Source organism: Syngnathoides biaculeatus, chromosome 22, assembly GCF_019802595.1.
Source record: "Syngnathoides biaculeatus isolate LvHL_M chromosome 22, ASM1980259v1, whole genome shotgun sequence".
In the NCBI taxonomy this organism is placed as follows: domain Eukaryota; kingdom Metazoa; phylum Chordata; class Actinopteri; order Syngnathiformes; family Syngnathidae; genus Syngnathoides; species Syngnathoides biaculeatus.
This window is the reverse complement of record NC_084661.1, coordinates 18,549,172-18,573,955: the sequence shown is the minus strand read 5'-3', so window position 1 is coordinate 18,573,955 and position 24,784 is coordinate 18,549,172. Positions and strand designations below refer to the sequence as shown.

At 57.0% G+C, this 24,784-nt stretch overlaps 4 protein-coding genes across 8 annotated transcripts; all 4 read left to right on the top strand.

Annotated features, from left to right (window-relative positions):
* Window positions 1-340: 340 nt before the first annotated feature.
* Window positions 341-8,652, top strand: LOC133496071 (protein FAM171A2). 2 transcript variants are annotated; one of them, XM_061811254.1, is made up of 8 exons: window positions 346-658; window positions 1,685-1,912; window positions 1,990-2,082; window positions 2,529-2,687; window positions 3,575-3,754; window positions 4,097-4,210; window positions 5,025-5,151; window positions 5,223-8,652. In XM_061811254.1, the coding sequence occupies exons 1-8, from the start codon at window positions 574-576 to the stop codon at window positions 6,502-6,504; spliced, it is 2,268 nt and encodes a 755-aa protein (XP_061667238.1). In that variant the 5' UTR covers window positions 346-573; the 3' UTR covers window positions 6,505-8,652. The 2 variants fall into 2 exon arrangements, with proteins under 2 accessions (XP_061667240.1, XP_061667238.1); XM_061811256.1 differs by lacking the exon at window positions 2,529-2,687 and having other exon boundaries at window positions 341-658.
* Window positions 8,653-9,246: 594 nt separating this feature from the next.
* grnb (granulin b) lies at window positions 9,247-12,710 on the top strand. Its single transcript, XM_061811282.1, has 10 exons — window positions 9,247-9,399; window positions 9,563-9,639; window positions 10,184-10,324; window positions 10,399-10,536; window positions 10,616-10,769; window positions 10,846-10,937; window positions 11,456-11,620; window positions 11,789-11,974; window positions 12,037-12,237; window positions 12,442-12,710. The coding sequence occupies exons 2-10, from the start codon at window positions 9,637-9,639 to the stop codon at window positions 12,529-12,531; spliced, it is 1,170 nt and encodes a 389-aa protein (XP_061667266.1). The 5' UTR covers window positions 9,247-9,399; window positions 9,563-9,636; the 3' UTR covers window positions 12,532-12,710.
* A 133-nt stretch (window positions 12,711-12,843) lies between these two features.
* On the top strand, window positions 12,844-19,473 carry LOC133496070 (mitogen-activated protein kinase kinase kinase 14-like). Of its 3 annotated transcripts, none has more exons than XM_061811252.1 (14): window positions 12,844-13,704; window positions 13,778-13,871; window positions 13,978-14,323; window positions 14,392-14,526; window positions 14,794-14,929; window positions 14,999-15,127; window positions 15,219-15,323; window positions 15,482-15,645; window positions 16,001-16,151; window positions 16,503-17,069; window positions 17,194-17,282; window positions 17,347-17,455; window positions 17,521-17,674; window positions 18,265-19,473. In XM_061811252.1, exons 1-14 carry the CDS (start codon window positions 13,572-13,574, stop codon window positions 18,500-18,502), a joined length of 2,550 nt encoding a protein of 849 aa, XP_061667236.1. In that variant the 5' UTR covers window positions 12,844-13,571; the 3' UTR covers window positions 18,503-19,473. The 3 variants fall into 3 exon arrangements, with proteins under 3 accessions (XP_061667236.1, XP_061667235.1, XP_061667237.1); XM_061811251.1 differs by having other exon boundaries at window positions 15,479-15,645; XM_061811253.1 differs by having other exon boundaries at window positions 15,470-15,645; window positions 17,521-17,627.
* Window positions 19,474-20,069: 596 nt separating this feature from the next.
* On the top strand, window positions 20,070-24,392 carry LOC133496076 (ADP-ribosylation factor 1). Of its 2 annotated transcripts, none has more exons than XM_061811283.1 (5): window positions 20,070-20,214; window positions 21,642-21,799; window positions 22,817-22,927; window positions 22,990-23,114; window positions 23,380-24,392. In XM_061811283.1, the coding sequence occupies exons 2-5, from the start codon at window positions 21,652-21,654 to the stop codon at window positions 23,539-23,541; spliced, it is 546 nt and encodes a 181-aa protein (XP_061667267.1). In that variant the 5' UTR covers window positions 20,070-20,214; window positions 21,642-21,651; the 3' UTR covers window positions 23,542-24,392. The 2 variants fall into 2 exon arrangements, with proteins under 2 accessions (XP_061667267.1, XP_061667268.1); XM_061811284.1 differs by having other exon boundaries at window positions 20,106-20,199.
* Window positions 24,393-24,784: the final 392 nt, after the last annotated feature.

Genomic DNA, 24,784 nt, shown 5'->3' with positions numbered 1-24,784 from the left:
TTACTTTTACTCTATGAAGTCTATTTGTTTCCCCTTTGACCCCCTAAATGAAATGCCTTATTATAATAATAATTATTATCATGATTATTATTTCCGTTGAAGCGTCGCAAATGAAGTTGGGGACTTTTCCAAAAGTGCGCTACCGCCCCCAAGTGGCTGACTCAACTGCAATAGTTGGCAGCACGTGGAAATGTTGCCATATTTCCGTGGAAACAAAGCAACCTCGTTCCCTTATCAAGCGGGCGCTTCGGACCTTCTCCGAAAGGCCGCAAGTCAACGTTTCTTGAACGAATTTGGAAAACGTGGGAAAACCTCGGACTTGCGTCTGCACCGGCACCGGGTCCGCTTTGTGACGTGACGTGAGGAGCCCCCGCGGCTCCCGACAGGGGGCGCCATTTCCCTCACGCTGCCCCCCAAACGAGAGGCGAGTCAGCGTGTGCGCGCGCGCGCGCTGCAGCATCGCGCCGCGGCCCAGACACGATCCGGGACCTCGCAGCAGCCTCCGGATTCAGGAGCGGAACCGGGACCGGGACACGGCCATCCCCCCTTCCGTCATGACATGTAGCTGCGACGATGGCTGCCGTGCGAGTGTTTCGTGGGCTGGTTTTGGCGTGCTTGTGCGCGCTTTGGGAGGCCAAGTCCGTGCACGAGTTTTTTGGTAAGATCTCGCCGATGCGCACGCCCCCGCCCGCCGTGGGAGTGGTCCCTGCTTTGCTATTGTCATGTAAGCGATGGTCTTCACGTGCACGCGCCGTGCTTTTGTGCTATCGGCAATGACGTCATTGTGTCCCGTCCTGTCCCCGCGTGCACGCGCAGCATTGCACAAAGACCCAGCTCGAGGAGCGAGGCTAAGATGGCGGTCGCGCGCGACCCTCATCTCGGGCCGGAGGGGGGCGCTTTCCAAGGCCCCGCTCGGTTACCGTGGCAACAGCCCAGCACGAGCTCACGGCTGACACCCGATGAGCGATTTCCTGAGGTGGACCTTCACCAAGAAATCCCCTTTTTGCTCCTTTTTTTGAAAGCCAAATCCTGCCGAAAGCGACAATGTTTCATTTGGGCCTACGCAAAAGATTGAAAGTCTCCGCGTGGTCCGTTCAAGTGTTCAGTTTGCTCCACGTCTCCGCAGGTGGCTCGTATCCACTTGGGATCCGCGTTCGACACCGGGCCAAATACCACCAAAAGTCGAAGAGGCAAATTTCAATGGAGCCGTCAAGTTCTTTCCTCGTGCGGGATGTTCGGGCCCGACCGCAAAAGACCATTTTAGACACACGGCAGACCGTAGACCTTCATCGTCGAGAATTTTCAGTTGAAATGTTTTTTTTTTTCTTTTTCATATTGTTCACTCGTGAGCATAATATTCATGAATTAATCACGTTCTGCCGTGCTGGTCTTTGTAGGGCGCAAAAAAAAAAAAAAAAAAAGTGCTTCAGTTTCTTGGCAAATTGGATTTTGGGCCAACCCGTCCCACTGTCGGTCCGTGAAATCACACCGGTCGGGGAACGGGGATGTCGCCGTCGCTTTCTTTCCTCGATAGCCATCCGGGCTGTGTCCTACATCATCTTGAGTCTGTGCTCTGGGCCCAAATGGAAAAAGGGACCGGTACGGGTCCCCTGGCCTCGGTTTGGACACCCAAATGAAGAAACGCTTGTCTGGTTTTTTTTTTGGTGTGTGCGCGGCGCCGCAGAGGTCCAAATCAAGGTCCAAGTGTTGGACAGCGGCGACTTATCTCCGCTGGCCGACGCCCTGGTGCAGGTCCACGGCAATCAGAGCGTGTCGGCGAGCGCCCGCGCCGGAGCCGACGGCGCTGTGAAGGTGGACTTCCGGTACCGCGCCGCCACCTGGGTCATCATCAGCGCCGCCAAACCCGACTACGTCACCAACTCGGTGCCCTGGTACTCGGGCCGCCCTCCCCGTAAGACCGGCCCGCCCCTCTGACGTTCTGGTTGGGCCCGGCACGCCTTTAACGGTCTGCTCCTTCTTCTCCTTCAGTGTACGCCTCGGTCAGTTTGTACCTTCTGGCTCGTCGACCCGGGACGCTGATTCTGTACGATGACGTCCTTCAGATTCTGTCCAGCTCGCCAGGTAAAACCGAAAAGAAGTTGTGGCGAGTCGGGCGAAGGTACCGTGACGCCCGGGCACGCCCGCCGTCACTCACTAAACCCCGCCCCTCAAAGGCACACGCGAACACTCCGGAACGTACGCTCGTCGCACCGACGTCGTTCTTGGCTCTTGTTATGGTTTGCTTGGGAAAACGCGAGCAAAAGGTTTCGAGAGGGCGGGGGGCAGAAAGCCCCCACACGACGTTGCCATTTGGCCGTACTCGCCGAAATAGGTGGTTAATAATGTCATCGGGCCAAAAGAAGTCCGGTTTGGGCGCCGTACGGTGGCGTCATTGGAAGGAGAGACTTCATTTAGACAGAAGTAGTGCCTTGCCGCCATCTTTTGTCATTCAACGGATTTGCCGAACGAACGAAGGGCGTGCGCGTTGGCGCCTGTGGACTGAGCGAGCCCGCTTTGTGATCCGGCAGGTGGCGCCGAGCGTCCCGTGGCGCAGCTTCCCAGGAAGTCGCTGCGCCTGCCGCCCGGCTCCGACGGCACGGCGCTGTCGGCCTGGCTGACCGGCGCCGGGACCCGGGACGAGATGGGCGGCTTCCCCTTCCTGCTGGGCCGGGAGACCGACGGCTCAGGTCGGAGAACCGCGCCGTCGGGCTGTGAAACTTGTCCTAAGCGAAAAGTGGAATTTTGCCACCTGCGGAACCAAAAAGGACTCTCAGCTTGCAGGTTTGCGTTGGGGAGTCGCCCCCCCCCCCCCCCGCAAATGTGGACGCAAAGAAGTCTTTTGGTTCGAAGGGGGCGGCAAGAGTCCACGTGGCTGCGTTCAAATTTTCTCAAGACCCGAATGTCCTAAAACCAAACCAGAGACAGCGGAACCTCCTTTTCGGGACTAAAGTCCACGCCAATCGTGTGGAGTGAATGTAAATTTGAATATATTCGCAGTATGGATCAAAACTACAGCTCTGCATGCAAAAACCGGGAAGAGGAAGACAAATGAAGCGGCTGAGCAAACATTTCACGTTGATCGATTGCGTATGCGGCGAGGGAGAAGAGAAGGGAGCCATTTTCTCCCATTTTGTCAAATGGGCGCCGCTCTGAACTTTCGGGCACTTTAACGGACCGCCGGGGGGTCTTCCGCATCGGGCGAGTCAGGTGACCGTCGGCGTGGCCTGCAAAATACAAGCAGAGCCGTTTAGCAATCAAACTTGTTCAGCTGGGAGGCTCGTCGGCGTTGCGGAATGGGCCCCCCGAGCGTCCGACCGACGCCGCGTTTTGGGTTCCCGGAAATCGACGGCATCCGAAAACCGAGCGGACGTTTGGAAAGCGCGACCGAGTTCGGATGGAAAATGAAAAATTGCGAACGTACGGAAAGGGAGGTTCCGCTGAACGCTGAAACGGGGACCAGCTCCACGTGGGCTGGTTGAATTGATGGCGATCAATCGATCCCGCGAAGGATGAGCAAAGACGGGCGTAAATGCGATGGACAGATAAATGAAGTGAAGTGGCTTGGTTTGTTCAGGCGCAGACCCGGGTTGGACCGACTTGACGCCGCTGGCGCTGGTCAGCATCGAGCTCTCGGACCAAGATGGCCACCCCGTGGGGGTTTCCGACTCCATCCGCGTTTCTGTGCCGCTGCCGTCCGACACCCTCAACGAGATGGCCACCAGCGTGCCCTCTTGGATGTACCAGCACAGCACGGGTGAGGCGCTAAGCTAAAGTTAGCATCGGTTGGTGACGAGCGTTCGACGGCTTTCCGCATTTCTCGGCCCCGTTCCAACTTTTCCGTCTCGCAAATCCGCGGCAGTGCTTCCAGAAACCAAAGAAAGACAGCGGGGGACATTTGAGCAATGTCCGATTCCACGATTCCAACTTGGAACTATTTCGGCTCACTCCCAGAATTCACCCATTTCCGACCTCGGACCACTTTTTCCACCTGTCCCGTTGAGCTGCCGTTGAATTTTGAACTTTTCCACAATTTTGCAATGATTGCTTTGGTTTGTGTGGCACGTCGAAAGTTCTGACCCCTGTCGGTGCGTGACAGGACTTTGGGTGCGCAACGGGACGGGCTACGTCCAGAAGGAGGGCTCGCGCTTTGTCTGGACCGCCGTCCTTCCTCAGACGGGTTGCTGGTTGGCCGCCTTTCCCGCTTCCTCAGGTGACTCCTCCCTTCGGGCCCCTCGCAAACAACACCGACACTTCGGGGACCCCTTCTTGGTCACGTTCTGTACAAAGTAGAAAGACGAGTTCCGCTCCATGAAACAAAAAAGGTTATCAATGATAAAGAAAATCTATTCCTGCTTTGATCCTTCCGAGCACTCAAAGTGAGAAGAAAACTGATTTGTTTTTTTTTTGGTGTCGTTACGGTCGATCTCCCGAGGTCGGGTCGTTGGGGCGGGAGCTTCAGCGGACATCGGGCAGTTCTTCCGGAACCAGCCGAGCGACCTAATCTCTCCGGCGTGTCCCGGGTCATCCCCGCGATCTCCTCTCGTCAACTGCAACCGAGGGTGTCCCGGTGCCAAGTGCGCGTGCGGGCACCCTCCATGCGGCGAAGGACGGACGGAAAAGTGATCAGGGGGGTGGGGAGTGGGGCGTCGCCGTGGGCACCGTGGGCAACTCTTCAGCGGAACAGAGTCCAACCGCTCTCGAGAGCGACCGGTACCGGAGCCCGACCCGCGTCCGACTGTATCTAGTCGGAACTTCTGGACCTCACGCGCCAGCCGGAGAGGTGACCTTCCACATCCCGTAGGTGGGCCCGACCGACCCCTGTTGCCCCACCCGGGCGGGGGTCGGATCGCACCCGCATTGGATCTTCTATACGCTCTGTGCGCTCGTCCTTTTAACTGGCGTTTCGATAAGTTATCCTGTCGGGGGGGGCGATGCTTCGAGTAATCTGGAAGAACACGAGGAAGTGAGGTGGGGGTGGAGGTGGACTCGAAGTCAACTTTCTCACTTTGCCATTGCGCTTGCAGGACTGGGTCCGAGCCACCCGGGCCTGAGGGACATCAACGCCTACCATACCCTGTTCCTGCTGGCCATCCTGGGCTCCCTGGCTCTGCTGGTTCTCATCCTGCTCTGTGTTCTGCTTTACTACTGCAGGTGCGGCACCGTTCAGACCCGAGATCACGCCACACACGGTTAACGTCATTCCTAACACGTTTTGGGCGCAGGCGGAGGTGTTTGAAACCACGTCGGCAGCCGGGGAAACCTCTGTCTTCCAACGTCAACGGCGCCAAGCGGGACCAGGGCACGTCCACGTCACGCCTCAATCTGATATGCGGCGGGCACGCCGAGTCGGGCCCGTCCGCCGACAAGTCGGACCTGTCCCCTTCTCGCGAGGACCCGACCGAACAGCTGCGACGCGCCACGGGAAAAAACCTTTTGCCATCCCAGCGCGGCGAAAGCTTCGCCATGAAGGTGACGCGAGCCACTGACACCAACAACCTGGACAACCCGCTGCCGCGCGAAGACTACAACCGGGCCTACGGTCCCGCCGAAGCCGGAGAGTCCGAGTATCGCCGGCGCCGCAGCGCCAACGACAATCGCGGGTACTCGTCCGACCCGCCGTCCCCGCCGCGCTTCCAGGGTTACGTACCGAGCCAGCCCGACAAACCGCCGGAATACTCGGCCGCCGACGGCCTGGCTCGGCCCACCTCCCTCGGCGCCCGACCGGGCCAGATCATCTTCTGCAGCTCCGTCGACCAGATGAAGGAGAACATGTACCGCAGCATGGTGCCCACCCTGGTCATCCCCGCCCACTACATGCGCATTCCCTCGGAGTTCGCCGGCGCCAAGGACGGCAAGGAGCAGAAGGAAGCGGCGGACAGAGACGGCGTCCAGGTGGGCGGAGCCCAGCAGAAGCAAGGTCAGCGGCACCAGGGTCAGGGCAGCCCCCGCGGGGACGAGTCGGAGGAAGCCGGCTGGGCGACCGAGCCGTCCGGCGGACCCGTCGCCATCCCGGTGCTCTTCAACGACTCCGCCATGGCCCAGATGAACGGAGAGCTGCAGGCTCTGACGGAGAAGAAGCTTCTGGAGCTGGGCGTCAAGCAGCATCCGCGGGCGTGGTTCATCTCCTTGGACGGCCGCGCCAACGCCCACGTGCGCCACTCCTACATCGACGCCGGCAACGACCTCAGCGGATTCGGGGGCTCTTCCAGAGACGCCAACCTGGCGCCGCCCCTGGAGGCTCAGGAGCGCGAGGCCGACCACCAGCGGCGCTGTGCCGGGACCGGCAAAGGCTACTCGGGCGACGGGCGCCCCGTGTCGCCCGAGGAGAACTCCCTCACGCCGCTTCTGGACGAGGGGCCGCCCTCCCGCGGAAGGGGGCGGGGCCGCGACTCCGCCGCCGCGACCCCAGACGACAACGACGACGACGACAGAGAGGAGAACAGGAAAAGCCCCTGGCAGAAGATCGAAGACAGGCCGCTCATGGTCTTCCATCCCAGGAAGTGAAGGAAACGCCGTCCGAGCTTCTCGTGCGCACCGTTGCGCTCCGGGTCCTCGCTCGGAAGACCCCTCCCATGTTGCGGCAGAAGGACGAGGCGCGCTATTGCCTTCCACCTCCTTGAGAACACATTTCTGGAGACGAGTAGAATGAGTCGGGCGCGCTAGTGGAAGCGTTGGGCCGTTCCAATTCTGCCTTGCCTTGACATGATCGTCTGCACTAGTATAACAATGACATGTTACTATTGTGATGAAACGGTGCACTAGTTAACGACCCTGCGCTACTTGGACTACCAGCAATCGGTGACAATCTACCAGTTATACGTCCAGCACTATGTCAACCAGTACAGTTTTACCGCACTAGTAACATGTGGTTGTTCTACTAGTGTACTATTCTAGTTGTACTACTTCACTGAATTGCTTTTTTTTTTTTTTTGTGAAACGTATTCGAAGAAGGGCAGCATCGTACTCGCTGACATTAGTTCAGACGACTAAAACAACAACGACGTCACGTTGAAGCCAAATCGTGCACTAGTTGACGAGTGCGCGCCACTGGCACAACTACGGACTTTATCAAATTCTCCAGCGGCGTATAGACTACTAGTCAGCTCACGTAGACTTGGAGCTGGCTAATAGCGCTAGCGTTGAGAATACTGACGGCGCAGCGGAAGTCCAAAGTGTAACAAAGGTCACGTGTAACCGGAATGTTCTCCTTCGTGAGGACAAAGAGCGCGTTTGCAATTGTGCGCGGCGCCGGGACGGGACGCCCCAAAAAGGTCCAATCGCGAGAAGCACAAGCACCCCGCCGCCAAACTTTTTTGACAAGCAGCTGTTTTGAAAACACTACCGACGTTCTTTCGGGTCGGCGACTTGAACGTCAGATCGGCGCCGTGATCTTGTTTCGGACTCGATTTTTGGAAACCGTTTTTCCCCGTGAAATCCAAATGCTGTCAATCTGTCCCTGAAAGTTTGGACTACGTTTTCTACATTCGCACGTTTGTAACCGATAAATGAATATTCGTACAGGAGTGGAATATTCCGTAGATGGGTCGATTCCCAGTCATTGCGCCAACACCCGACCTCCGCCCCGACCCATTGAAGCGTCGCTTCAGGAAAAGGAAGGTTTTTTTATTTTGGTGTGTCTGCGGTCGAATCCCCCGACCGCGCGCAAGCGCCCGTACGAGTCTCGAGCGGTGGGCTGAGAAGAAATTCCGAATCGGCGTCATTTTGATTGGAATGACGAAAAGACCCGACCGACACCAGGGCAAAATATTCAAAAGCGGAGAACGTTTGAAAACGACGAGCTCGGCCCCGAGGTGACGGTTTCACCGGCGTGACCTTTTTACCCCAACTCGATGACATTTCTGAGCACCAGTAAGACAACTGCATGTCATTAGTGAACTGGGTCCAGTTCTACCAGCTAACATCTTAGTACTGCACTCCTATTTTGCCTCACCGGTTGTCGTACATGTTGTCGTACTAGTGTGCAAAAAATGTTGTGGAAAAAAGTTTTGAAGACGTCGTCCTTGCGCTTGTGAGTTCTTTGTCCGCACTAGTAAGATGATTGGACACGCTCACCGAGTGACGAGATCTCACTAGTGACGCTTTTTCCACAAGTGTACGACATTTCCCTGCCCTCGTAAAACGACGCACGACATTCCAACTGTGTGCTACTGCGACCACTCGCGATGAGAGAGAGAAAAGTCGAGCAGTTAAGCGCTGGCACAATTTTAAGGAAAGACAAAAAGTCGTGTCAAGGAAATGGAGCACGCGGTCAGTAGCGCCGTGCGTCCGTGGAAGGAAGGTCCGCGCCCAAGCCCCGCCTCCACCTGAATCCTCAGGTCCGCGCCGCCTCCAAGTGCCTTCCTCTCTGGCCAGATGGAGGAGGTCACGAGCCCCGCCCGCTTTTCCCGTCCGTCCACAAACGGCGACAAAAAGCGGCCTCGTCTTTTCCTTCTTGTTGAAAGAAAAACAACAACTGCCGGTGGGATCTTCTTTGTGTTTGTTGTTGACGACTGCGAATCGGCCACACCGGCCGGCCGCCGCACTTTCTTCTTCTTGTGCTTGTGCTTGTGAAAATGAGGAGCCACAGGCCTTCGTCACGTGACAAGTGTAATCTTTGTGTACAAAAATAGAAATAAATGTGTTGGTCACTCAGCAGCTGGTATTGGTATTTTCTTGTGAAGGAATGCCCCTCGAACAAAAACAGGAAAAATGAACCTTGAAGGCCAACTCTTGTCGGTTCAGCCCAGGCCCGCAGCTTCGGGCGGCTCACGACCGTCGCCCGCGTTCGTGTCCTTGAGCCTTGGCTGTCTACTCCGTCGTCCTCCGCGTTTTGAAGGTTCACCTTCCAAACTGAGGGAAATTCTCATCGGACCCGGCGCGAAGCTGCTCCCTCCCTCCCATCCCGATCGGCCCGACGCCGCAAAGTTCCCACCATTGTTTGCTGCTAAGTTGCTAAATGTCAAAGGGTCAAGATGAGGTGGGCGGAAACAAAAGGATGGCCGTTTGGCGCGGGGGCTCCGCTCTCACCAATCTCCGGGTCGACCCCCTCCCTGATGGTCCACTTACGAGGTTGCTTTTTTTTTTTTTTTTTTTTTTTTACAGAAATAGTAATTTACTATTTGGAGGTTGGGAACAGATTAAACTCGTTGACATTATTTCCTATGGGAAACGTAACAAAAACGAATTATCGATTATCTTCAATGTCGTCTTTTTTTTCCCTCCGAGTCCTGTCCCTTTAAGAAGCGACAGCGTCACGTGCCGTCGAGTCACGTGACCGTGGTCGATTTGACTCGACATCTTTCAGCGACGTTGAAGTCAGACATTAAGATTCACCTTTGGCTTGATTTTGTCTTCTCGACCCTTTTGGACTTTGGGGTCGGCCCCGTGGACGATTACGCGGTAATGAATCCAACCTCTTTCTTTTGTTTGCTCTGCTAGCGTGCGAGGTGGCAGACTTCCGTTAGCTTGCTCCGAAGGCCTCGGATAAAAACGCTGTGAAAATCATATTTCTTCGGCTTTGGAGTCGTACAGCATGTCAATATTTGTGTGCTTTTGTGTTCAGCGAGTCAGGGGCACGCATGCGCCCGAGAGACCTTCCTCTTCACTGACGTCATCGGCCGCAACCTCCGTCACGCTATGGTGAGTCGGCGTCGCGTGACGTCACATGTTCACTCATGACAGCGCGCATCTCGTGACACGAAGGAAAGGTCCGAGTCAAATGGATCTTCTTCTTCTTCTTCTTTTGCTTTCGGCTTGTCGTCGTCCTCTCTCAACACCCCAACTGGCCTCATCACCTTCTTCTTCTTCTTCTTTGGTCTTCCTTCCTCTCTGGTGCTCCTCAGCACCCTTCCACCAACATTGTCACTCTCCCGCCTCTGAACATGTCCAAACCACCGAATCTCGTCTCCAAAACAAACATCCAACTAAATGTGGATTTTTGGGAGCGACGGCCGCGACTGCTCTCCGGCCGATGTCAAAAATCGAAGACATCACTTTGCTGAATATTTGAAAGGAGCCGAACAAACCGCATACGGTTGTTGGCACCGAGATTTTCCCAACGGTTTGCCATCAGTTCAAAGATGATTTGCGCTCTTTTCATGATCGTGTTTGGTTTTTTTTTTTCAACTTTCGCCACATAAATGTCGAAACATTTCCCATCAAGCTGCCGTTTGACTGCGTGCAGGCGCTGGCGTGGTGCCCGCTGTTCTTGAGTTTGCTGGGCGCAGGCGCGGCGCTGGTGTGTCCCGACGGCGTCGTCTGCCAGGACGGAAGCGGGTGCTGCGAGGACGTCCCGGGCCGATACGGGTGCTGCCCTTTGCCCGCCGTGAGTTGGCGTGCGTGCGTGCGTGGCCGTGCGGTCGCCATCCCGATTCCCGCGTTTTTGTGTTCCCGCCGCAGGCCCCGTGCCGCTCCGACGCCCAGCAGACCGGGCGGGCGTCGGCCGTGATGTGCCCGGACCGGCAGACCGAGTGCCCGGACGCCACCACGTGCTGCCAACTCCCCGACGGCTCGTGGGGGTGTTGCCCGTTGGCCAAGGTGACGCCCGTGGCGCCGGCGGTCGCTCGCCGGCTCGGCTCGTCTCGGCGTCCGGGTGACCCGTGGACTCGCCCCGCAGGCGGTGTGCTGCGACGACAAGCGCCACTGCTGTCCCGAGGGAAGCGCCTGCGACCTGTCGCGCTCCATCTGCGTGTCGGCGGCGGGGAGAGACTGGCGAGGTTGGCGACCCCTGGCGGAAAAACTTCCCGCCCGGCCTCATCTCGCCGCTCCGGGTAGGCCGCCGGCGAGACGCTCGCGGGACGTGATTTTGACCGCCTGCTGTCTGAATTGCGTGCGCGCTCGTTTCAGTGGTGTGTCCCGACAAGGCGTCGACGTGCCCCGACGAGACGACGTGCTGCCAGACGAGCTCGGGCGGGTACGGCTGCTGCCCCATGCCCGACGTACGACTCTTGGAATCTAAACATTCGCGGTCCGTCACGCTCGCCTTTGTACTTCCAGTGCGTGTTTTGCGGGTGCGGGAGGAAAGCCACGCAGGCGCGGGGAGAACGCGAGCGGATTTGAACCCAGAACCTCACAACTGCGAGGCAAACGTGCCGCCTGTATTTTATAGTTGATTTCATCAAAAATTGACAAATGAGTTCTAATGACTGCGATTGGCTGGCGACCGGTTCAGGGCGAGCCCCGCCTCTCGCCCGGGATCGGTTTGCTCACGAAAATGGATTCGTCATTCTAATGAAGTTATTAAGAAATTGGCATCGATTCTTAGTGAGATCCGTTCTTGATTGGTGTTATGTTTTTACATCTTATCATGAAATAAGTATTGATAGGGCTAAAAAAAAAAATACAACTTTCCATAGATGGAAGTTGAATTTTTTTTTTTGAATCCGATCAGAAGATGAGAGTAAATGAATTTCTCTTTTTGCGCATTTGAAGTCAAGTCGGGCCCTTCTGCCCGCAGGCCGCGTGCTGCTCGGACCGCCTCCACTGCTGCCCACACGGCACCGAGTGCAACTTGGCCGCCGGGACCTGCGACGGGCCCGCGACGACGAAGCCGCGGGAGGAGGGGACCGGTCCCGCCGACGTGAAGAGCGTCGGCGAGCGGGATCGCCGCCCGCCGCCGCAGGTGACCGCTCGGCGTGCTGCCAAATGTCGCCGGATGCTGTGCTTGCCACCCGGCACGCCAACTGATTTGCCACGCTAACGTCGCGAGCGCGCCTCGTCGGCATACACGACACGCGTGCCCGCCGCCCAGTTTGTTTGATTTGACACGTAGCCCGCTCTGTGCCCTCAGGCGGCGTCCCACGGCCGGCCCCTCCCCCGAGGACGGCTCGCGGTCCCCTGGCTCGCTAAAACGCCCGCCGCCGCGCGCCCGGCGGCCGTCGCCGACGTCAAGTGCGACGACAAGAGCAGCTGCGCGGCGGGCACCACCTGCTGCGAGCTGCCCACCGGGGAGTGGGGCTGCTGCCCGCTCGTCAAGGTGAGGCCGCGTCGGGCGGCGCCGCGTCGCGATGTGACTGGAAGTGGCGTCTGTGCCCCCAGGCCGTGTGCTGCGCGGACCGGGAGCACTGCTGCCCGCAGGGCTACTCGTGCAACATGGAGACGGGCACGTGCGAGAAGAAGACGCACGCGCCGTCGGACACGACCGTGCCCTGCGACGCGGCGGCGACCTTCGCCTGCGCCGCGCGGGAGACGTGTTGTCGGACCGGCGCCGCGCACTGGGCCTGCTGCCCCCTGCCCCAGGTACGGTACCGACGTCGCCCCCGGAGAAAAAAGGGAAAAGAGATGATTTCTCTTCAATTCATTGACAAAAATGGACAGATGAATGAGTTATTAAATGCCTTCACTTCCCGTAGTCTCCAACCACAGTCAATAATGTTTCATTCACGCGTTCCAATATGGCGGAGTGTTGGGGGCGTGGCCTGACGCTGCCTCTTGCGCGTGCAGGCGGTTTGCTGCGCCGACATGAAGCACTGCTGCCCCGCCCCGTTCTCCTGCCACCCGAGCGGCGGCTGCGTCCGGGCGCCGCCCGCTTGAGACGGACGGTTCCTGCGTCAACGGGAAGTCGAATTCACTTGGCCGCTTTTGGCGTTGTGATCCGAAAGACGATTTGATCACGTGACCGCCGCCGGCCGCTCATCTTTTGGTTGTCACCTTAGCAACAACTCAAAAGTGCTTGGAATGAGTTGAATTTCAATAAAAATCATACGTCTGAAGTGTGGAGCTCTTTTTTTTTGGTTTTTGTTTGTGTAATAACTAAAAGAAATGGATCCAGCCTGCAAAACGTGACTCAAAAGCAGTCAGTGGCAATCAATCATAATAATAATGATAGTACGACCGCATAATATCTGTTGACTGAGCCAACGGAAAGCATCGAAAGCATTCGCGTCCGTCCGCTGACGGACGTCCGACAGCTGAGCGAAGCCGCGAGTCGCCGACGGCGGGCCCGGCCCGGGGAGGGAGCGTCTCCGTTGGTCTGCTGCTGCCCCCCCCCCCCACCCCCGCCGTTGCCCGGGAGAGAACACGCACGTACGGGTGTCATTGGACACGCGAGAGTTGTCTGGACCAATGAGAGCCGGCGCCGGGGGACGGGGGGCCGGGAAAGGGGGCCAAGTGTCACTTGACCCACAAAGAAACGTCCAGACGCTCGGGGAGGAACCCGGACCCCGAAACTGAAGAAAAGAGAAAAGAACCCGACTGGCCCCGAGAAGATCCGAGCAGGTAAGCGGTCAAACCAGAGCATCGCGTCATCAACGACGCCGTCACCTTCCCGGTCATTCGGCTCGACCGTTGCCGAGCCGCGACCTCACAAGCGTAAAGCGCCGGTCTGCCGGCCCACTTTGGGGTCCCGACCCACCTGTTGAGGACCGCCGCCCAAAAAGTCTGCCAGCGCACTTGTGGCCTTTTTTTACGCCCACGTGTCGCTCGCTGGCTCGGCGGGGGAAGACAAATCTGGACAGCTGCGCGGCCATTTTGAAGTTGATCCTTCCGACGGGCTTACTTGTCGAGCGAGCGCCGTTCTGGTCACGCAAGGGTGCGTTCGCCCCGTCTTTGCGGAGCCGCGGCGGCATTGTTACATGGTGACCATTTCACGGTCCGCTTTGTCCTGCCGCAGGATGTCGTCGTGGGGACGGGGCGGAGGGTCGGGTCGCCGGCTACCGGACGACGCGAGAAAAGCGCCGGAACCTTCCGTCGTGGCTCAGGCTGAAAGTGAGACGCGCGTACGCACCCAAGTACACAAACGCGCGTTCCAAGCCTCGAGACGAGTTCAGCGTGTGTGCAGGTGAAGACTTTCAGGAGTTCAGCCCGACGCGCCTCGGACGTTCCGGCTCGCGGCTCGACGCCGCGCTCGCCGGTTGCGTGTCCGCCACTTCCGGGTATCAACTTCTTCCCACATTGCAAAAACGTGCTAGCCACTGAGCATGTTAGCTTCACCGCAGATGTCGAACTTGTGGCAACGATGGACTTCCTCTCCGCGTGCAGGACAAAACCCAACCAAAGGAGTTGGGCTGAAGAGCAACAAGAGACGGCAAGAAGTCCGCGGCTCCGAGGCGCCGGTGACGGGATGACGTCACTGGACGACATCATCGCCCCGCCCCCTCGGTTTCGAGACCCGTCCGACGGCGATCGAAGTGAAAGCGAGGAAGCCTCGTCCGCCCGTGGCTCCTCCTCCTCCTCCTCCCGGATGGCCGGGCGGGAGTGTGGCTCCGCCCCCCTTCCGGCAGACGGGGTCGTGTCCCTTCGTCCTTATGTGACGCACGTCATCCAGCGCCGCCTGCTGGACTGGAGGGCGAGCGCGCAAAGCAACCGGGGCTTCCTCTTGCACCACGTGAGTGACAACACACACGCGCACACGTGCACGCAACACCACTAATCACCGGTGTTGTTGTCGTGTAGCAACTGCGTCCCGTGACGGGTCGGTACCGAGAGGGTCGCGAGTACGCCGTGTTGCATCACATCCACAGCGGGGCGTACGGAGACGTCGTGCGTGTGCGCGACTGCAGCACGCGGTTCACGTGTGCCGCCAAAAAGGTGCCTGTCGTGTTGTTTGAGTTGTGTGCAGTGGTGCCGTCAGAAAACGTCTTCATGGTTAAATCCTCCCCGACAGTTACACTTTGGGGCGAAATTCCCACAATTTTTGTCTGTGTGTGTGTGTGTGTGGGGGGGGGGCGGGCCCCCACCCCAAATGTCAAAACCCAGTGACGCCCCTGGTCGCGTACAGTTTGGTGTGTGTTGTTTGAATGTGTGTGCGTGTATATATTGGTTGTGCTTTTGTGTGTGCGTTTGACGTTGTGCGAGGTCCCCGCCAGTCGCTTCCGCGAGGAGGAGTTGACGTCGTGGAGCCTGGCGGCGGCGTCGTCGCCGCGCGTGGTCCGCCTCTTTGGCGCCGTTCTTGAGGGTCCCCACGTGGTGCTCTTCATGGACCTGAAGCCAGGTAAAGCCTTAAGCCCCCCCCCCAGGCCCCCGTCCCGACTTGACTGCGTTTCGAACGGGCTTTCCTCAGCCAGCCTGGCTCAGCTGCTGGCGGCGAGCGGCGCGCTGCCCCGGGATCTGGCCCTGCACTACCTGTGGCAAACTCTGGGGGCGCTGCAGCACCTGCACCACAGGAACGTCTTGCATCTGGATGTCAAAGGTCACAGCTCCGTCTGGAAAGGAAGTTATTGCACAACGACGTCCTAACCTGCGCGTTTGTTTGCCTGTTTTGCACCAACGCCTCGATGCAGCGGACAACGTGCTGCTGTCCGCCGACCTCAGCAAGTCATTCCTGTGCGACTTTGGACTTTCTCGCGTGCTGGCCGACAGCGAGCGCAGCGCGAAAGGCATTATGGGTAAAACGCGCACACTTGTGTGTATGAATCGTCACCTGACGGGACAGAAACTTCTTTGGAAAAATGAAGCGATTTCACGCTTGACATCCTTTATTTGCAAATCAAACGTGGCGAGTCCACTTCACGGTTGGCTTTTGTGCGTGTTGTGCGTCGAGGAGCGGCGTCCTTGGCGGGCACCGAGACTCACATGGCGCCCGAGGTGGCGCTGGGCGCGGGGGCGAGCGCCAAGGCGGACGTCTGGAGCGTCTGCTGCATGCTGCTGCACTTGCTGAACGGACGACAGCCGTGGCTGGGACGCTACGCGCCGCCGCTGTGCCTCCACGTACGTTAGGCCGCCCGACGCCTTTCCCGCTTCTGAGGCGCCGCTTGGCCGTTTTTGTCGAGTGGGCTCAGGAGGCGCCGCCGCCTCGTGACAACAATCAAGTCGCAAAAGTCCCATTTGTTCATTTTGGCCAAGCAGAATCCGAGCGGGGAGATCTTCTCGTTCCGCTCCGGATGCAATTTTTGCCGATTTTCTGCCTTTTCACTGTGGATGGAAAAACCACCACGTCAGTCGCGGGTGTTGGCTGTCGCTAGATTTTGAAGAACAACTTTTTTTTTTTTTCGCAACTTGGCCTCCTCGGGACTTCTCGGTTGACATCAACGTGACGCGCCGCGCTCGCTGTGCCGTGCGGCAGATCGCCACGCAGCCGGCGCCGCTGTGGGAGGTGCCGCCCGGCTGCGACCGGGCCACGCGACGCGTCTTCCGCGGCGGACTGCGCAAAGATCCCCGCAGACGCGACTCGGCCGGACGACTCCGCGGGAAAACTGCAATCGCGCTCAAAGCCGGTGAGTGCCTTGTGTGCATTTGAGAGCCTGAAGACAATTTGAATGGCACGAGTGGCGACATTTTCCTGCGCCACGTGCGTGGGTTGCGGTGCATTTGCGCGGCGCCCGAGGGTACGTACCCTCCGCACGCGTTACATAGAAAGTCAACGCAGGCGGCCCGAATGACACGGGCGCACGCAAATACGCCTCCTTCGCCCCAACGGTCAAATCCGGGAAGAGGTGGACTCGGATCGTCCGCGCCTTGCGGATGGGGAAGCCCCGCCTCTTCCCGACCTTACAACGCCGATGAAGCGCGTGGATGTTGAATGTGTCCAAAGCGATCGGCGACAGGCAACGTCTCGCCTTCCACAGCTGGGGGTCTGAACGGCGCCTCGATCCGGAGGGCCCGCGAAAAACTGTACGGGTCCGGGACCGCGAAGGCCCGCCTTCTCGAGCCCGCCGCCGGCCTCTCTCCCGCGATATGCTGGGTGAGCCCCTGGAGGACGAGGGCGGCCCACGAGGACGACGACGAGGACCCGGAGGAGGAGGACGAGGACCCGGAGGAGGAGGACGACGACGAGGACCCGGAGGAGGAGGACGACGACGAGGACCCGGAGGAGGAGGACGACGACGAGGACCCGGAGGAGGAGGACGACGACGAGGACCCGGAGGAGGACGACGACGAGGACCCGGAGGAGGACGACGACGAGGACCCGGAGGAGGAGGACGACGACGAGGACCCGGAGGAGGACGACGCTTATGTCGGAGAGGAGGACGCCCTCTACGGGGAGTACGAGGGGGACTGCGAGGACGAGGGTGAGGAAGCGTCCGCACGATACCTTCGGGATCTGCTGGAGGTTTTCCCTCTGCTGCGAAGAGGCCGGCAGACGGGCGGCGCCTGGGGGGGCTCCGATGGCCAGTTGGAAGAACTCCGAGACGGTCAGTCCGCCCGTAAAGTTCCAAAAACCTTCTGACGCGCAGACGAATCTCTACAACGCTTGCGGCGGCCACCACATCATTTGTTGACACGCACGCAGTCACAGATGGTCCTGTGTGTCCTCAGGTGCGGTCCTCAGGGGTGACACGCGGACCCCCTCGCCCGAGCCCCGAGACCACCCCCCCTCCTGCTTCAGCAGCTCGTCACGGGCCTCGGTGAATGCGTAGACGTGCGCGTCCTTTTAAATGCGGACTTACTTTTGTTGGTTTCCTCGTGAAGGACTCGGAGCGCTCGTCCGATGACGTCAGCTCGGGGGTCCCCTCGTCCTGCGGGCGCCTCGTGAAGAGTTCAGCGTTGGCACGCGATCCCCCCTCGCCCGGCTTTGAAGGTAACGCCGCAGAATGTCGGGCGGCGTCACGTCCTCTGTTTGCGTCACATTTGGTCACGGGACAGCGTCGGGCGTGGACGTCTGGATCGAGGACGCTCGGGGGGAGCGCGTGAGGATTCGCGAACGCCAGCGAGTCCGAGTCGGTCACGTGGCCGTCGGAATCGGCCGGCAGGTGACGAGCGCGCTCGAGCCCCGCGAGACGTGCCGCCAACAGCGCCAGTAAGTGACGCCCCCCCCCCCCCCCCCTTCGAAAAGGTGATCGTTGCATTGTGGGTCCGGAAGCCCAAAATGATGCCGATGGAGGAAACGCGGCCCACGTGCTGGCATCGGAAGGCCCATTATGACCTTCAACTCTGATCAATGTATGACCGTCTCAGAGTATGACAAACAATTCATAGAGGATTAGTTTTGCAATCAGAGCCCAGTAAAAACAAAAATCAAGTATTGTTCAAACCGTTTCAACACGAGGATTGGTTCACAAATATCTACATTTGTCAACATTTCCAACAATTTTCAATTTGGTATTCTAAGAAGAACGATGACGTTGCACATGCACATGATTGGTTTTTGCGGGCCACCTAAAACGATGCGGCAGGCAAGATCGGGCCCCCGGGCCCCGACTTTAACACCCGTGCTCTCGAGTGAAAGTCACTCGCAGTCGTCCAAATGGTGACCGGCTCGACTCGTCAACGGGTTGCGGGGCGCAATGTTGCGCTTTTGGCAGCAGGACTCAGTCTGCGTGCTTCCATTGCCGGCAGTGTGACGGCACGACGCTCTCGTGGTCACGTGGCTTCCTATCCTCCAATCAGATCTCGGCGAGCGCCTTCACCTTGGAGACACTGGACAGGAAGTCGGTGTCCTTCCGGCGGGAGATCTGCGAGTCATCTTTGTGGCTCCGGTGCGTGGCCGCGCCTGACTCGTGTCCGCGATGGACCTGGCGAGTTCGAGACGGCGAACTGGAAGTCCGACAATGACCCGGACCCGCGGGAACCGTGGCGGAGGGCGGCGTCTCCCTCGGCCGTCGGCAAACGCGGAGTCGGACGCTAGCCGCGGTCCGGGCTTGTCGGGCCACCTGCGCTTTCCGGACGCTGGCGTGACCCAACCGCTCTAAATTTCTTTCATCAGTTCCTCTTTTTTTCTTTATGGTCCGTCCACTTGTACTTTCGGGGAGTTCTCCGGCACTCGTTCCAGTCACGCTAGCTAGCGCAGCTCAATACTGCGAATGCAGCGCGCCCTTTTCGAGCAGCGTGCCCACGGTGACGCTAAACTAGCAGGGCGACGGTCATCAGCGTATTCCGTTTATGGCGAAGGCAAGAAGAACAAAAAGGACAAGGATGGCGGCGCATTGTGTGGGTACAGTTGTGTACGATACCGTACAATCACATCAAGGTGGATGGGAGTGACCTTCCTGAGGTCAAATTATTTTGATTCTGTAGTGACAGCGCAAAAGCTTGCGTTGACAAAAAGTACAAAAAAACGTTCTGACTTCATTTGAGTGTCCACGCATCGCCCTTGATAGGAAGCGCAACATGGCCGCCATGTCGGTTAGCTGGGCTGCCGCGTAACATCTTCACGTGTCTAATACTGCCTCCGTGGCGGGGAATGAGATCCACTGGACAAATGTCGTTATCACGTAACAGAGAACAGGAGAAGAGAGAGAAGCCGTGCTAACCGCTAAGCTATGGTGAAAAGTGGTCGCGCAACCCCGGAACGGGTTCTTGGGTTCTTGGGTGCTCCGCTAAGCCTCCCTGGAGCGAAAAGCCGAGAGCAGACGACTGTCAGCGGCAAATTATCGGGTGGGCGTCTCCGGAGAAGCGAATACAACAGCTACGCCGAAAGGCTGGAGTACGTTAGCGCACGTCAGCCAAGAGCAGGGGCCCGTCGGGTCGAAAGGATATGACGATATCGTACATTAATATTTCAGATATCAGCCGTCTATGTTTATTTGCACACTAGAATGCTGAATTTTGATTTGAACTTGAAAGATCTGCACAATAAATGTTGTCAAAGGGACATAATATCTTCATGTGTCTATTCTCTGTGGTTGGAGTCCCTCTTTCTAGAAAGTACAAGACAAACTATTTTGTGTGAAGAGGTTTTTTTTTTCCCATTGTGTCAGATTGTTATTGGATATAATTGATGGTGAAAAGTATTTAAATATCACTTTTGTGGTCCTACACTCAAAGTCGTTGTTTTCCTCCACAATTGAACAAGAGACAAAAACACATTGGCCTTCATCAAAGTCAAATCCAAAAAGGCTCAACATAACTAATCGAAAAAGGAAAGGACGACTAGCTCGAGCGAGCCTGCCGTGCAGCTCCCATTGCTCAATTCTCCAAAATTATGAGGATTTCTATTTTGCACAAGTCTGACGACTTTCAAAACAAGAATGAACTCCTTGTGTGAGTGGGGGAGGGGGTGTTAATTTCCTTGAACCACAAAAAGTAACAGATTTGATATGCATGCGCAGATGAGGACAGTCTCTGATCTGAAGTGACAAAATGTGTTTTGTTTGCGTGTGGGCGCGTTGCACTTCCGCGACATTTTGTGCACTCTTGGAAAACGCCGTCCGGGTGCGCTGCCATTGGACAGCGGCGTCGAGGAGGCGGGACCTCGGGGCCGCCCCGCACGCTGCGATTGGCTCAGACGGGATAGTAGGACGGCTCGCTGGCGCCGGTTGCGCAAGACGCCATTTTGGAGTGACGGCAGCCAATCTAACGGAACATAACGGAAGCATCGACAAGGTAGCGTTTGACAAGGTAAATTGTTGTGGAAGCCGACGGCGGCTCGCCGACCTTCGTCCGCGGCGAGAGGACGCGCGGAGGCGTCCGAACGGGCCGCGTTCATCTTAAGTGTTCGTGGAGGAGGTCGCGCTCGCTTCGCCTATGCTGTGACGCGGCATTTAGCGGCTAGGCTAGCACTTTCTCACAACGGCCCGTTTCGAAAAAATGCTCCATGCAGCATTTTTCTTTCTTGGGTTCCTCCTCCTTCCCCGTGGCGTTTCGCTTAGTCCAATGTTGCTTCGATGAAATGTTGCCAACGGTCGCCATTTAACGGCGCAATGCTTGGTAAACGTCATTTTTGACGTCGGCGTTCGGTCAGCTAATGCTAACGTATCCGCCCTTAAGCGGCGTTAACAGCTTAGTTGCGCCGTTCGCCTTTCGACACTCGACAACTTCATCGTCGGAAAAGGACTCGTGGAGCTTTTTCCGTTGTGCTTGAAGGCGAGCCGAGCCGAGCCCAGCCCAGCCCAACTGGGCTGAGCTGAGCTGAGCCGAGCCGAGCCGACTGTCCGGGGCTAACTTTTGCTTTGTGCTCACTGGCGTGCGTCGATGGCGGAGCAGGCCGCTCTCGGCTGATGACTCGGGTCCGCTTCACGCCGCAGATGGGTTGCAAAAACAAGCCGACAACAACACAAACAAAAAAACCCAAACCCAACTTGACGACAGCTCGTCAAGCGTCACGTTGATTTTGCCCTCTTTTGGACAATCCCGAACGTTTTGTCCCCCGCCCGCCCCCCAAGAAATAACAAACCAAAAAAGTTCAGACTTGTCACAACTAAAGAATGCGTTGAGTTCCACTTCCTCTCATCACTTCAAGTGGAACATTTCACCAAATAAGTTGACGAACAACTATTTAGAATTTAACAGGCAAACGAGAAATTATCTAAATCCTTTGATTTAACACCCTCAACATTATTAAATCATACAACGTTGTATTCTCAATTTTATGTCAGGCTGACTCTGCGTCAAAATAAGACATTTACAAACATTTCACTTTCAAATTTTGATGACGATTTTCGACGGTTTCCCCACAGATGGAACACAACCAAGCGGTGACTCAATCAGAATCAGTTTCAGGAAAAATGAAGAAAATCTGAATTATTTGCAGCCTCAGACGTGGATGTCACACTAGTCGCCGTTTTTTGCACGACTTCATAGTCAAAAAATCCTTGTTTCAAAAAGACGCTAACTCGTTTAGATGTCGTAAAAAAATGTGATTTGGCATTAAAATTTGCAATCGGATTGGTAGTCGTCATGACGTCCGCAAGCGCCGCTCCGCCGACCGAGGTTGTCGCGGATGAAAAAAGAAAGCGTTGCCTCCACTTCCTGTCTTCCATCCGCTAACCCGGTGTCCTTTTTTTTTTTTTCCCTTCCTTCGTTGTTTCCTCCCGGCCGGCCGGCAGCGTGGTCACCATGGGGAATATGTTCGCTACCCTCTTCAAGGGCCTGTTCGGCAAGAAGGAGATGAGGATCCTGATGGTGGGCCTGGACGCCGCCGGGAAGACCACCATCCTGTACAAACTCAAGCTCGGAGAAATAGTCACCACCATTCCCACCATCGGTACGCACGCCGACTTCCCTGACTGGAACCCACTTCCTCCTTTTCAATGCAACGTCAGTTTGTTGACCTTTTTAGTTCTCGGGGAACACTTTTTTTACGACTTAAAAAAAAAAAAAAAAAAAAAAAAGAAGCATAATACATTTCTGAGTTGCTTCCGGAACTTCGACCGATGGTGAGGCGAAGCTCAAAAGCAGACGGCGGGATTTGGAGGGCCGCCTACCGGCAGGCGGACGTAGCGCTCGGGTCGTGTGTTATTTCCGAACCCCGCGAATTCTGTTGGCGTTTGACTGCGTCGGCCGCATTGAATCCAGTCCTCAGGATGAAATATGTGAACTTTCAACGTTCTCGCCTCTGGTCGCTTGCCCGAAACAGGGTTAGGGAAGAGACGACGGCGGATTGGGCGAGGAATTCTGCGCCCGCCGGCGTTGCTCGCGCTTGAACGAAACGGGCGGAGCTCGTCTCTCTCATTCGTGGTTTTGGGCTAGGGGTCGAGGTTCAAGCTTAGTTCAAGGGACCTGAAGCAGTTTGTTCCGTGGGGGTGGGGGGGGGGACTTTTCCTTTTTATCATTAAAATGGAACCCACAAAATGCGGAATGCCACACGACCAAAGCTGTAAAACAGCTTTGAGTACTTCCTGTGCGATGAGCAGATAAGCTTGCCACCAAAAACAAACAAATCTTTGTGGGTGGCGTCTTTCCAGGAAAGTGAAATACACGTCGAGATGGACCGGACCGGACCGGGGATGATATTTGGAAGCAAAAAAGATTGTCTGTTGCGCTCCAGTGACATTTTGTCACACACTGTCGATGTTGAAAGTTCGCCCCCTTGTGGACGGGCTTCCATCTGATTAAACTTTTCTGATCTGTTGGAAGTTGAGCGTGACGATTGAACGTTTTCACCACGGGCGAGCCTTTCACACTTTGTTCACGAGCGCCAGAAGGGTTCAAACGTACGTCGGAAGTCCTTTCGCTCTCGGAAACGCTGACCGGACTCCGCGCGTGTCGTCGTCTTGTGCAGGTTTTAACGTGGAGACGGTCGAGTACAAGAACATCAGCTTCACCGTGTGGGACGTCGGCGGCCAGGACAAAATCCGCCCGCTGTGGCGCCACTACTTCCAGAACACTCAAGGTCAGTTTGCGCGTGCGGGCGTGGCCGTCGTGCGTGTTGACGCGTGTGGCTCCGGGCGGCAGGTCTGATCTTCGTGGTGGACAGCAACGACCGAGAGCGCGTCAACGAGGCCCGAGAGGAGCTTTCCCGAATGCTGTCGGAGGACGAGCTCCGAGAAGCCGTTCTTCTGGTCTTCGCAAACAAGCAGGTGAGGCGATCCGCCGACGTTCCTTTTTTTGAGGAGTCGTGAAAACCAAATTATTGATGGTTTAAAGAGCCCCGGGATCATTGGGACACTCGGACCCCCCCCCGGGGAGTCGGTCGACCGTTGGGGCTTTGGCAAATGTTCATTGATTGCACTTCACGTTGACCAGAATGACAGACCGAAGCGCTTTTGGGGTGCCGCAGTCGCAAACCATTTTCCGCGAGGCGTTTGTTTGTGTTGATTGTCGCGTGGCGCGTTTGCCCGCCAGGACCTCCCGAACGCCATGAACGCCGCCGAGATCACCGACAAGCTGGGCCTGCACTCGCTGCGCCAACGCAGCTGGTACATCCAGGCCACGTGCGCCACCAGCGGCGACGGCCTCTACGAGGGCCTCGATTGGCTGTCCAACCAGCTCAAGAACCAGAAATGAGCGCTCCGCACGCGCCACCCGCCGACTGACCCGCCCGCCCACCGACCGACGCGCGTCTTTCTCGTTTCTTTGTTCTCTTTCCGCAGGCTGCGACGGCACCCGCCCCTTTCCTCGTCTCGGGGGCAGGGGGGAATAACGCCGGCGCGCCTTTTCCACCCGTGTGCCCCGCCCTGCCCCGCCCCCTAAGAGGAAGCATGCTTTTCATTGCCCCGCCCGCCCCCCTTCAACGTATTAAATACCTGATTGCTAGATGTCATTTCACTCCTGTAAGAAGCATTTAACCTGTATCAGGTCAGAGTTCACCCCCCCCCCCCCCCACGCTACCGAGCATGGAAAATCATGCTTCCTCTACAGTCGACCCCCCCCCCCCCAAGGACAGGGCGCGTTTGTGGGAGGAGTCTTGTGTGGACTCAATGAGACTTTGTGGCGAGCTTCATTGCGGAAACATTTCAAGCAAACCTTTTTCCTTTTTCTTCTCCGACTTGTTCTCGTTCTTCTTCCTGTCCCGCAATTTTCTTTGTACTTTTGACCGCGCAACCAACCAACCAACCAACCAAAAACACCCCAAGCTCTTTTGACGACGACGACGACGTCTCCCAGCGGCGGGCGGAGGCGCCATTTGGTTCGGAAGAAGTTATTCGGGCGCCGGATCACGTGGCCGCAGGGCAGGAAGCGTCGGCGCTCGCCGCGCGGCAGGAGAGGACGGCGTGCGGGTGGGCGGGTCTGCGGGGACGGAGTCGGCGGGCCGCCCGCGCCGTCCGCCGCCGCCGTGATTGTAAATGTGTAAACTGTTTGTGTGGGCTTTCTTCAGTACATATTAAGAAAATAAAACGTGAGTTGATTTCCCGGTTTCCCCCCTCCCATATAAATGCGCCACGACGTCATCACGCACCGCAAACATTCACGCTTGCGCTGTAACGCGCCGGGCCGCCAGGTGGCACTCAAGCCCCGGTAACAAGCACAAGACAATTGGGGGCGACGACCTTCTTGAATTCATGACGGCATTCCTTTTGATTCTTTGTACAAAGTCATTGATCGGTTCTAATTTTATTCAATTATTAAGTCATGTAATTAATCTTGGACAACAATCACTTGAATTCCGTTTGAATCTTGAAAATTGGTGTGTATTTGTACAACTCCGAAATAGTTTTCAAGCGAATTTTATTAAAATGTGTACAATTATTTTCATTGCATACCATCCATCCATTTTCCGAGCCGCTTATCCTCACAAGGCTTGCGGGGG

What these genes read in the sequence shown, in the direction of transcription:
- LOC133496071 (XM_061811254.1), top strand. Translation starts at nt 574, where the DNA reads ATGGCTGCCGTGCGAGTGTTTCGTGGGCTGGTTTTGGCGTGCTTGTGC. An exon ending in GTCCGTGCACGAGTTTTTTG is followed by an intron (nt 659 to 1,684) that starts GTAAGATCTCGC and finishes GCGGCGCCGCAG; the next exon opens with AGGTCCAAATCAAGGTCCAA. An exon ending in CGCCTTTCCCGCTTCCTCAG is followed by an intron (nt 4,211 to 5,024) that starts GTGACTCCTCCC and finishes TTGCGCTTGCAG; the next exon opens with GACTGGGTCCGAGCCACCCG.
- grnb (XM_061811282.1), top strand. An exon ending in GGTGCTGCCCTTTGCCCGCC is followed by an intron (nt 10,325 to 10,398) that starts GTGAGTTGGCGT and finishes TTCCCGCCGCAG; the next exon opens with GCCCCGTGCCGCTCCGACGC. An exon ending in GCTGCTGCCCCATGCCCGAC is followed by an intron (nt 10,938 to 11,455) that starts GTACGACTCTTG and finishes TTCTGCCCGCAG; the next exon opens with GCCGCGTGCTGCTCGGACCG.
- LOC133496070 (XM_061811251.1), top strand. Translation starts at nt 13,572, where the DNA reads ATGGTGACCATTTCACGGTCCGCTTTGTCCTGCCGCAGGATGTCGTCG. An exon ending in CTTCATGGACCTGAAGCCAG is followed by an intron (nt 14,930 to 14,998) that starts GTAAAGCCTTAA and finishes GGCTTTCCTCAG; the next exon opens with CCAGCCTGGCTCAGCTGCTG. An exon ending in GCAGCTCGTCACGGGCCTCG is followed by an intron (nt 17,283 to 17,346) that starts GTGAATGCGTAG and finishes TTCCTCGTGAAG; the next exon opens with GACTCGGAGCGCTCGTCCGA.
- LOC133496076 (XM_061811283.1), top strand. Translation starts at nt 21,652, where the DNA reads ATGGGGAATATGTTCGCTACCCTCTTCAAGGGCCTGTTCGGCAAGAAG. An exon ending in CACCACCATTCCCACCATCG is followed by an intron (nt 21,800 to 22,816) that starts GTACGCACGCCG and finishes CGTCTTGTGCAG; the next exon opens with GTTTTAACGTGGAGACGGTC. An exon ending in TGGTCTTCGCAAACAAGCAG is followed by an intron (nt 23,115 to 23,379) that starts GTGAGGCGATCC and finishes TTTGCCCGCCAG; the next exon opens with GACCTCCCGAACGCCATGAA.